The 12,500-nt window shown below is 36.8% G+C and overlaps 1 protein-coding gene across 1 annotated transcript in view; it reads right to left on the bottom strand.

Annotated features, from left to right (window-relative positions):
• Positions 1 to 6,739: 6,739 nt before the first annotated feature.
• Positions 6,740 to 12,500, bottom strand: part of LOC137654534 (uncharacterized) — a 96,971-nt gene continuing 91,210 nt past the window's right edge. Inside the window, exon 5 of the mRNA XM_068388245.1 lies at positions 6,740 to 12,500. This exon is cut by the window's right edge and continues 674 nt beyond it. Coding sequence (XP_068244346.1) covers positions 10,237 to 12,500 — 2,264 coding nt within the window. The 3' untranslated portion in view covers positions 6,740 to 10,236.

The following is a 12,500-nucleotide window of genomic DNA, read 5'->3' as shown; positions in this document are numbered from 1 at the left end:
TTCAAGAGCCTGCCTCTGACTTGACTGACCAGTGACCAGAACTCCAGGACCAGGCAAAGGCAATCTACAAGAGGGAAAACTCATAAACGAGTGGTTTACCAATAGTTTTGGTCAGAAATGGACAAAACATGAGATATCAAGCAGAAAAATAGATTCCTCACGTAGGCCTATTTGGATATACAGTAAATCAAAGTATCATTATATGATCATCAGGCATTGCTAGGCCACTGCAGGGCAAAGGCCTGAGATTAACCCCGCCCTAAAAAAAGAAAAAAAGTTCTTCACCCATGGGGTTACTGCACTGTAATTGTTCAGCCGCCACTTTCCTCTTGGTAAGGGTAGAAGAGATTCTTTAACGACGGTAAGCATCTCTTCTAGGAGGACACTGCAAAATCAAACAATTGTTCTCTAAGTCTTGGGTAGGACCATAACCTCTGTACCATCGTCTTCCACTGTCTTGGGTTCGAGTTCTCTTGCTTGAGGGTATATTCGGACACACTATTCTATCTTATTTCTCTTCCTCTTGGTTGTTAAAGTTTTTATAGTTTATATAGGAGATATTTATTTTAATGTTACTCTTCTTGAAATATTTTATTTTTTCCTTGTTTCCCTTCCTCACTGGGCTATTCCCCCTGTTGGAGCCCCTGTGCTTATAGCATCCTGCTTTTCCAAATAGGGTTGTAGTTTAGTAAGTAAGTAATAATAATAATAATAATAATAATAATAATAATAACAAGTGAGCAAGTCCTGAACGCGGACATGGTCCTCGTAGAGGACATACCTCCGCCAAGGTGACCTTGACCTTAATGTGACTTTGACCTTCACATGACCTTGACCTTCACGTGACCTTCAAGTGACCTTGACCTTCACGTGACCTTGACCTTCACATGACCTTGGCTTCAAGTGACCTTGATCTTCAAATGTACTTGACCTTCACGTGACCTTGACCTTCAGGTGACCTTGACCTTCACGTGACCTTGACCTTCACGTGACCTTGACCTTCAAGTGACCTGCTTGACTTTTGACCTTCAAGTGATCTTTGTTCATTTGCCACTGATACTTAATATGACATTGATATAATGCACCAATATGACCTTGACCTTTGACCTTTATAAATTTGAACATCACCCATGGGTTGCGCCTGGACTAGGACTTCCCTGTTGGCTTATGCAAAAGTCAGTGCTTTATTTCTGTCTCTTGATATGGCCACTTATGTCATAGTGACACCAGTGACCCCTGTGACCTTGACCTTGGGGTGACCTTGACCAAAATTTAATCAGTTCTTCCATACACATTGGGGAACTACTTGGCCAAGTTTGAAGTGATTCCGTGTAGAAATGTGGCCTCTACGTTGTCCACAGACAGACAGACAAACAGAGAAACAAACAAACAAACAAACAAACCGAACCGAAAACATAACCTCCTGGCGGAGGTAATAATAATAATAATCTGATGTCCTTTCACTCGGGTCTGTCTGGTTACATGGTCAATCTGAACCAGTCTATGCCCCTAAATTTTCTTAGCGTCTTTCATTCCAATTTCCATCTCATTCCGTGCTTCGTTGGCAGTCTCTAAGGACCCAATCTGTTATTCTTAATGTCCATCTATTAGCTGTCATACTCATTATGTGTCATGCCCATGTCTATTTCTTTACCTTACACGTTGTTAGAATATCCTCTTGTATCTGCGTTGTTCTATTTCGGTCTCTTGGTGTTATCCATAGCTCTTTGAGGTGTAACTAGCTTATGTTGTAAGGCTTTACTACGATTACAAGTTTCCGATGCTTAAGTTAAAACTGGTAGGATCATTGGATTAAATTATTTTCTTTTTAAAGAAAGTGGCATTTTATGTTTCATAATCTCATTTTGTTTACTAAAAGCTCGCGATCCCATGCTCACCCTTCTTTTAATTTCTGCCTCATGTCCTACGAGAGCAAAATAAAGTAGAGGATATTCTAACAACTTGTAAGAAAAATAAATGGACATGGGCAGGACATATAATGAGAATGACAGACAATTGATGGACATTAATAATAACAGAATGGGTCCCTAAAGATTGTATAAGAAGCAGAGGAAAGAAGAAAAGACGATGAAGCGACGACTTAAGAAGTTTGCGGGCTTGGATTAGCATAAAAAGAATTAAGACCATAAACAGACGTACGTGGAGCGACATGTATGAGGCCTGATATATATTTATATATATATATATATATATATATATATATATATATATATATATATATATATATATATATATATATATATATATATATATATATATATATATATATATATATATATATATATAGTCTCCTCCTACGTCTATTAATGCAAAGGGCCTCAGTTAGATTTCGTCAGTCATCTCTATCTTGAGCTTTTAATTCAATACTTCTCCATTCATCATCTCCTATTTCGCGCTTCATAGTCCTCAGCCATGTAGGCCTGGCTCTTCCAACTCTTCTAGTACCTTGTGGAGCCCAGCTGAACGTTTGGTGAACTAATCTCTCTCGGGGAGTGTGAAGAACATGGCCAAACTATCTCCATCTACCCCTCATCATGATCTCATCCATAGACACACACAAATATATATATATATATATATATATATATATATATATATATATATATATATATATATATATATAAACACACACACACACACACACACACACACACACACACACACACATATATATATATATATATATATATATATATATATATATATATATATATATATATATATATATATATATATATATATATATATATATATATATATATATTATATGTATATTATATATATATATATATATATATATTATATGTATATTATATATATATATATATATATATATATATGTATATATATACTATATATATACATATATTTATATATATATATATATATATATATATATATATATATATATATATATATATATATATATATAGATGGAGCAGGTCTACAATAATAGGTCTAACTTAAATCTATCTTACGGTACTAGTGAGTACTAATTCTTCTGAATTTTCAATGAACTTCTAACGTAGATATTTAGTCACTTACCTTTACCTGGCTTACACAGCAAGGCAAGTGTTATGAAACGACTCAAAGCTACAAGCGTTCTTTGGTTTTCTGATTGCTCTTGGTAACTCTGTGCTTTCCTGGCATTAGGCCTACCATCCTCTTAATTATAATATTTTTAGCTGTACTGATTCTTTAAAATGGTTTAATTTCATTTTTGTAATTTGTTACCTTATGCTATTATGTATTTGCTGTACATACATATTTCCCCATGGATTCGTCTTGTCTTTTGCTGTAGGCTACGATTTTAACTGAGTTGGTTTTTAAACGGATTTTGATGTAAGAAAAATCTATTTTTGGGTGAGATAGCCATGTCGTCCTGATGGAAGTTCCCTTCGGCAGCTTCCTACTGTATAATGTTTCTGCAAGTGATATTACAAGGGAATTACCGTTAGGTATCACAGGGTTCTAACCCCCGGAACGACCATACAAAGATATCGTGTATAATCAGGGACGTATCCGAAGATAACCATAGATATCTGCACCCCCACCAGACTTTACCCAGCCTATTCAACTTGGGGGAAGGATAAGTGAAGAGCCGTTACATATCCTCTCTCCCTAAGGTGGCCCCGTTCGTCTCTGATGTCTCATTCCTTTGTTCGCAGCGTATCCTACACTAATTGTTTCGTTTACTCTTCTTGCATAGTGTTTTCTTTGTATCTAAGAAGCAAATGTTAAGAGCAGTATAGGCCTAACAGAAAGTTTCCCAGTAAATGTGGGACTACATCAGGGGTCTGTCTGCATTGAGCCCTTACCTATTTGATCTGGTCATGGATGTGGTAACGCAGGGTACTAGAGATCAGTCTCCTTGGTGTATGCTTTCTGCTAATGATGTTATACTGTGTAGCACTAGGCGAGAGGTAGTAGAAGAGAAACTGGAGGAGTGGAGAAGAGAAATGGAAAATAGGGGATTGAAGATCAGCAGGAAAAAGACAGAGTATTGGAGATTGAAAAATGGCGAGAATGGGGAAGTTAGTTTACAAGGAGAGAGATTGAAAAGAGTTGAAAATTTCAGGCATTTAGGATCAACGGTTACAAGGGATGGTGATCTGGGAGCAGAAATAAACCACAGAATACAAGCAGAATGGAAGAATTGGAAAAAAAGTTCGTGGAGTACTATGCGACAGGAGAATAGGGGTTAAGTTGAAAGGTAAAGTACACAGGACAGTTGTGAGACCAGCAATGATGTATGGAGTTGAGACGTGGGCAATAAAGAAGACAGAAGAGAAGAAGATGGATGTGGCAGAGATGAGAATGTTGAGATGGATGTGTGGGGTGACAAGAGATAAGATACGGAATGAAGTAATTAGGGGTACCACAGGAGTTAGAAAACTATCAGATAAGATCCAAGAAAGTAGACTAAGGTGGTACGGTCATGTCACGAGAAGAGATGAACAGTATATTGGGAGGATAGTAATGGAAATGGAGGTACAGGGAACGAGAAGGAGAGGGAGACCAAAGCGAAGGTGGGTGGACTGTATCAAGAACGACCTTCGATCAAAGGGATTAACCGGTGATGAGGTGTGGGACAGAGGTAGATGGAGAAAGCTGACCAGAAACATCGACCCCACATAGAAGTGGGAAAAGATGTACTGTAGACAAAGAAAGTGTTCCTGCTTTTGGTATATGGTATTTTCATTTTACGTCCAAGTGGTTATCAAAGGGTTGCTGGGATGGAAACAACTTTTAAGTGCTGCTACATATTGTAACGGTTCGTACATTATACAGACATCATAAATTAGTAATAAAGCTGGTTCATCTTTACATTAAGATATGTTTGCGAGGCAAGGAAAAAATCGTATAACGGCAATATTTGTTGTCATAAAAAGTTTAATTCCCAAGTTTCAATCAAGTACCAATTTAAAGTTGTTTCAATATACTTGGATACTGTAGTGTATAGCAAACAATATATTCAATTGTGGCTTTTATGGAGAAAAAGAAGGCCATGGTGAAATGGACAGCATCTTTTCAAGTATAAACTCTCCTCATTGATTTTTGGAGTGGGATGAAGAACACTAAAACGTCCAACATAGGATGAACATTATAGGTTATATATATATATATATATATATATATATATATATATATATATATATATATATATATATATATATATATACATATATATATATGTGTGTGTGTTATGATATATACAATTCAATACAAAAGAACAATTTTTTTTTTTAATATTTTATGGTTTTGTTAACTGTTTCAATTCTCCAATCACTAGTTTTTTTTTCTCGAGCTCACATAAACGTGAGGGCATTGATTAATTCGAACCTAGCTCTTGGAAGCTGTCTGGATAATGCCACCACGAGTGAGATTCAAAGTTAGATAAGTAGGAATTAGATTAGGATATTGAGGGATATAGGATACTCAGCAACTTTTATTTCAGGTGGTTGGGGATGTGGGATAGGATAAGGGAAATTCAGCCACTTTTATTAAAGTCAATTAAAGGGTTTTCTTATCTTAGAGGCGGCCCTGCCTCTTTGGGTTTCAAGTGGATGAAGAAATGAAGGAAGTGGGAGTGTTATAGAAGGGGCAGACCCCTTTTGCTTAAGTCATTTTAATTTGTCTAGACTGGGTGGCACCTGTAACTTCAATTGCTGATTCTGTCTTAGTGTTCTTTGTTGTCTGCCAATCTCCTCATTGGAACCACAAAGAATTTGGTAGTAGGAAAATTGGGGAAGCGGGTAGGAGCTCTGATCAAAATATGAGGGATCAAATGAAGAAATTGGTGGAGCGGTTTTAGTAGGAGAGAGGGTATGCCACTCACATCTTTCGTTCTCTAGTCTATATTAGGCTAGACTAGCCTCTCTGAGAATCAATGAATTTTGTGGGTCTCAAGCTCCTCTCTAAAATCATCAACAGACTCCACCTTGCCTTTTGTATATTACATTCTTACAACTGCCAAACCATAATGCGTTTCTTTTGCTATTGGTGACTTTCAAATTACTTTACTCATCTAATCATAGCATATGGAGACTATTAGGGTTTTATTAACTAATGATTAGATATTAGTATCAGAATTTGATACGAATCCATTCTTAAAATTGTAATAAAAAAACCTTCCGTGAAAATTACCATCAACCAACTTCAGTAGTTGGTTAATGTCATCACTATTATTAAAAAATTAATTGTTATAACATTAGAACCTTTACACTAAACTTGAACCATCTGCATCAGGTACCCGAAGGTACTGATAATTCATGTGTACTCCTGCACGGACGTTACATGTCATCCGCAGTCTGGCTTCATTGGTTGACCCCAGTAACTGAAACATAGTACTCTTTTACAATAATACTCCAAATTGCGATAATTAAAGTATCAAATTAACTTTTATCAACTGGAAATTCACAAAGGTTGTCTTCATTATGCATAATCAGAACAGCGAATTATTTAGCTATTCGCTTTACATGAGGCATGGCAAAGGATTTAAAAAACATTGCAATTACCAAAGCCTTTTCAAGCTCTTCGTAATCATGTAATTCCTATAATTTACAAGTAACACAACATGTACAGTCATTGTTTCTAGTATCGATTAAGTGTAAATTTGGGAAATTTCTTCCAACAGCATCTGCTGAACAATACTTATATGTGCCTTCCTAAAGTATATTAAATGTGAGAGAATAGAATACAAACAACATAAGTATATGATAAATCTTTACTGACATAATTTACTTGTTCATAAAATGAATATGCCACACATTGTACTTACACATAACCAGTTATCCTTCTCATATTCTTCAAAGGAAAAAAAAAAAGAAATTATATACTAAGTAGTCTTTTGGCACATTGAAAAAATACCATTAACATAACTAAACCTTTGTTTTGGTTTCTAGATTTGCCACAAAATCACCCAATTTCTCGGAAACTTATTATGACATAATCAACCACCGACTCTCATAGCGTGCTTCTTCGAATACCAAAGGCCAAGTGTAATGCTTTTTTTGACATTTATATAATATATTTACTGTATATATATATATTTGTATATTCATATAACATTTTCATATAGAAAAGAAGGGTGGGGATATTCATTGTCAAAGTATATGCATATGGCAGGATTTTCCATGAATTATCGATCTAAACACATTTCTGGTGTTCACTTACACATCCCATTCCAAAAATTCAGCCGTGCAGAATAAGTTGGCACTTTGGACTCTTCTTATGACAGTCTGGGTTCCCTTCGAAACAAAATAATTGGGTAGCGACTGTAATCTTCCTAGTTACTTATTCCTTAGCAATTATGGCAGTCTTATTGGTTGCAATAAAGGCAAAACATGAAGAATGAATATCAAGGTTACTCTGTCACAGGCCCTCTCATGCAATGCTACACTTCAAATTCTTCTTATGATTTGCATATTGACTTCTAGTCTTGACACTATAGGCGGTCAGTATTCTGCAAAAGATGGAGAACTCCTCATGAGTCAATTTTCAACGTTCCTCCTTGTCAGTGTCGATGACTTTCTTCAAAACGTCTAGTTCACTTCCATTGTTACATCGATACAAGTAAAATAAGATCTTGTTAAGATGCAAAAATTGTAGAAAAAACTCTCATAGCCTAATGGCCGTTTAGTCGAGACCTCATACATAAACATTTAAAACCACAGACAGAATGACTAACACTTTAAAATGAATTTCTAAATCCAAAATATGATAAAATCTATTATTGTGTCACAGTTGAACATATAATTACGAAAAATTGCACTCTGCAAAGTGAGCAAGGCTTATCAGAATTTTTCCCGGAGAAGGAGAAGGGCAATGGCAACATCCAAATCTTTCAGCTGCATTGTATGGTCAACCTAGGATATACATTTTGGAAAAATTAAAGAAAGGCCAGACAGTTTAAAGTGTTATAAAATTGCAAAAATATTTTGGAAAAATTCCCCCTGGAAACAGTTCTTTAACACTTCAGTTTAATTACACCTTCACTGGAACTGTACAGGGATGACTGAATCGTTCCGTGGCAATATATCACAACAAATAACCGCTTTACTCTATTTGAACTATCAAAGTGTAATTTCTTGTCTCTGTAATACTCCACAAGAAATCTCCCAAGTAAGCCCTTCAGTCACAAAGAACTAATGGAAGTTTCATTGAAAGCATTAATTAACAAATTAATGTTAAGAAGGATGTATTTTGAAATTATTCTTCAAGAAATGAATTCCTAAATAAAAAAGAAAATGAAATATAAGAAAACTCACAATGCTTCACTATTTCATAAAAATGTTCCCAAGAATTCTTAACAGCATGCATTGCATGAAATTTTCTTTAAACAGTTCTACAGTGCAAGGTGTCATTATTCGGAAGAGTGCGCAAGTAGGAGATTTTTTTCATCAAAACTTTTTCGAATGATCTTATTTCCAATTCTTCCCAATAGGTGACCATTTCTAAAGGTATAACCAAGCTCTGTCCAAGAACACAGCTGGTGATCCTTGGAGTGCATAAGGTCGCACATGTACAGAAAATGGTTCGTTAGCTGCAGCTCTTACAAACTGCAAGCAGCTTCTACATGGAACAATAAAAATAAAAAATATTCATAATTGTTAGTGCTCACTCACATACTACTGCAACAGCTGCCTAACGCATAAAATAGTTGATATCTGCGAATTTGAACGACTCTCTGTTCGTGTACAACCAAAGTCCTTTGTTTCAGTAAAATCTGAGTATAGGGAACATCTGAACATCAACCATTCATATATTTTTGCATAAGCCTACTTAAACATATTCTGGTTTCATTACCCAGGTGTGAAAGATATAATTTTTGTTACATAGTATTTTCTTGCAGGAAATCAACTGAAATATTGAGGAAAACTATTTTTTAGGCTTTTGCTAACACACAATAATGCAGGAGTGTAAATTACCTAGTACTGTATGCTGATAGTTAAAAGAACCTGATCATTATGAAACAAACAAAACAACGTAAGTTGATCAAGGAGTTCTTAAGTAAATTATTCTACGTAATTTCTTTGCATTCGAAATGAAAATTATCATTCCCATAACATGAAATATAATTTAAAATGTTTTATAAAAAGAAAAAATACAGCTTTTCTTTCTACGAGAAATATATCATCCCATGAGAAAATAAGCACCGTTATGATCGTGTCATATAAATAATATCCTGATCTTACAATTAGAAGGTTGATTAACAGCCTTATCACCAGTGTGTTTTTTAATGATAGTCCTAGAAAGGTATCTCGAAATATCATAATTTTGTTGCGGTGATAACAAATAAATAAAAAATCTTCACAAATTAAGAATTAGAACAAATAGCTCTCTCTCTCGATCTCTGGTCCCTTGTCAGACATAATGAATGTGGAGCTGTAGGATTTCGGAGGGAGGCGGTTTTATAGGTAAAGTGATAGATTTGTATGAGTCGATGGAAAACTGCACCAGTCCAAATAATATGGGAAGGATGAGAAAGCTAAGACAAACATTTCAAAAGCCATATATTAAAATTCTACGGTCGTTGTGTCACGTAAATTTACAAAGCTATTCTATACTCAAAATGTAAATCCACCAAAACAGACCAAGAGATATGAAAAATTATGACATATGCCTACGTGCATTATGCAGAGTAGGTGACTAAGGAGAGTACCAGTGAATACATTACATGTATATTCATTTAGGAAATTATTTCAGGGGCCTTTGGGAACACCGAACAGATGATTTCAACATATATGTATTATTTTTTCCCAAATAAATGCCATTTTGGTATGGTATGCTAAACAATAACCTCTACTTGAGCTTTTGGACACAGCTAACATGTCTTGGTACAAGAGAATTTTGGCACCATATCCATGAAGTCAAACAAGAATGTTTTGCCTTCAGAGATTCACATTACACATTTCTTTAGAAAACAACAGCTACTTAATGCCTCGTTCATGCTACCACCGCTGTACAGTTTTCCGTAGATTCATACATGAGTTACAAAGCACACAAATACTTATTCATAGTGGTGCACTGATGGGTTTCAAGGGAAATGTTTGTTCAAGTAAAAATAAGAAGCATATAATGCATATCCATGAGCATTGTAGTCCTAAGGCCAAAGAATTGATATTCCAGAGGTTTCTTTGTGCAGGATGAGCCACTTGAAAGTTAGCTTTAGAAGTAGGAGAGGTTTATTTTTTTTGCTGAAAGTTTTCACTGTTAATGGTGATGATACTGCTGGTGTTGTGGATCATGCTGATGAAGGTTTGGGTCCTGCGAATGATGGTGAGAATCGTGCTGATGGTGGTGAACCTCATGCTGGAGGTGAGATTCATAAGGACTTTGATGAGAATGGAAGGGGTGAGGAGGTTCTGTTGGTACTTCTCTGCCTCTCTGTATTGCCTGGATTTCCCGCCTGATCATTCGCCCCACCTCTTGCGGCGTAAGATAGTCAGAGCCCTCACAATATGAAGTTTTTCGACTACCAGGAGCACTTTTAAATCCACAACGTTTGTGAACTTCCTTCTCTTCTGCTGATGAACAAATTCCAGGAAATTCTGTGTGCAGAACATTTTGAATATCATCCATTGTCATGTATTCATGATCCTCGGCCATTGTATCCTGCTCTGGGTGGCAATCATGATGAGAAATATTTGTAATGTGTCTATTGCACCCAGGACATTCTGTTGTTTCACATGGTCTCTGGAATGATCTAATTTCTCCCATTGACAGGTAGCCTCCACTGTCTCTCCTACTTTCTCCAACAGATGTTGTAGATATACGTCTGAAGGCCCCACGTACTTCTTCCATGGACATATAATCTGGGTCATGGCTATGATGGGGTAAATTAGCATAATGAGGCTCATGAGGCGCAGGTGGTGGTGGAGGCTCACGTGGAGGAGGAGGTGGTAAACTGGAAGGCATCAATCTAGATTCACACTCTTTCCAACAACCACCTTCATCTCTCCACGAATGAGACTCTGTTGGAGGCTGAGGAGAGCTCATTTTTCTTAAAGGACTAAACGAATGCCCAGTTGGTGTACCTGCTGGGGTAGTTGAGGTAGAATCATGGTGAGAGTGGTATGGTATTCTGATTGCTGGAGAAGCAGGTGGCAGGTAAGACATAGAGCGAAGACGAACTCCAGGAACTACATCTGCATCTCCCCAGTCATTGTCTGTGTCTCTTACTGGTGTACCACAACTTTGTGATCCCTTTTCAACTGCAAAGCTATCCATGGAATAGCTGTTCGGAAATTTTGCTGCTAGATCTTGAGGAGGTACAAAATTAATTCCAGATTTCCGCTTTCTCTCTAAGGAACTAGATTTTTCTTTTGGGAACTTCTTTAAAAAGCTAAATGTTTTTGTCATTAATTTTGGTGACTTGAGGAATGGGTAAGATTCTTTGGCATCATCACCAGTGCCTTGTCCCTCTTGCTGTGCTGCTGCAACACCAGGTCTCCAGTATTGACGGTGACCACATCCTTGTTGCTGTTGCTGCTGTTGCTGAGGCGTTTCAGGCGTCGATATATCAGCAAGTGAGCTATCTGTGCTTGGTGTTCTATTTGCTTGTAGTGAGAACTGTCGGTGCAATCTAAAGGAAGATTTCGTGTTTGGGGATGTATGGAGATCATCTTTACCAGAACCTTTAAAAAGGAACAGGTTCTTTGGTCTAGGGATCATTGGTGACCTACTCGGAGATACCCCAAGTAAAGACCTTGCTTTTTGTTTTGGAGACATTTTAGGGGATGCAGATCTACTTGACTGTCGTTCATAACCAAATGTTTTCTTTTTAACTCTTGGTAGAGTACCTAAAGCTTGGACCATTGCTACATCATCACTACCTAAGTTTGTAATGTCATCAAATCCTGTCCTTTCTACATCAAGCATACTTTCTGTAGAGTGTGATTTACTGTGGAATGAAAGGCCAAAAATTTTCCTTAAAGCTCCTGACTTACTTAATGCCTCCTCTGCCCATGGATCTGGTGAAAAGGACTTTGGTCGCCGCGGAGGGAGAGGGGGAGGTTTACTTTTCTCTTGGAAGCTATAGCTTCTCTTTATGTCTCGACGGCACTTATCTAGTTCCTCGTAATCATGCTCTTTTGATTGTTGGTTTGCTGCACTTAAAGGTTTCAAAACATCAACAATTTCTTCATATACGGTGCAAGTCTTACCAACTGTTGCCATACCAGGAAGTTCTGACTTCCTGCGATATTCCTCATGTTTATCTGCAACTTCTTTGTAAGATTCTGACATTGTTCTGTTCAATGTACGAGACTTCCTATCCTTAGGGTGAGAGCAACTTACGCTTAAATTTTTTGTGAAAAATGACTTTCTTGCCCTTGCACTTTGAATGCACCAGGCACCAACTTTAGTATCCACATCAGGTTCCTCTTCAAGAGCACTCATACTCCTACGACAAACAGGCTCCTGCTTGTTTTCTGTGCATGTTGTGTCAACCTTTTTACTTTCATCACCTTCAATTG

Source organism: Palaemon carinicauda, chromosome 15 (genome assembly GCF_036898095.1).
Source record: "Palaemon carinicauda isolate YSFRI2023 chromosome 15, ASM3689809v2, whole genome shotgun sequence".
Lineage (NCBI taxonomy): Eukaryota > Metazoa > Arthropoda > Malacostraca > Decapoda > Palaemonidae > Palaemon > Palaemon carinicauda.
The sequence above is the reverse complement of the archived record's forward strand: the minus strand, read 5'-3'. Positions and strand labels throughout refer to the sequence as shown.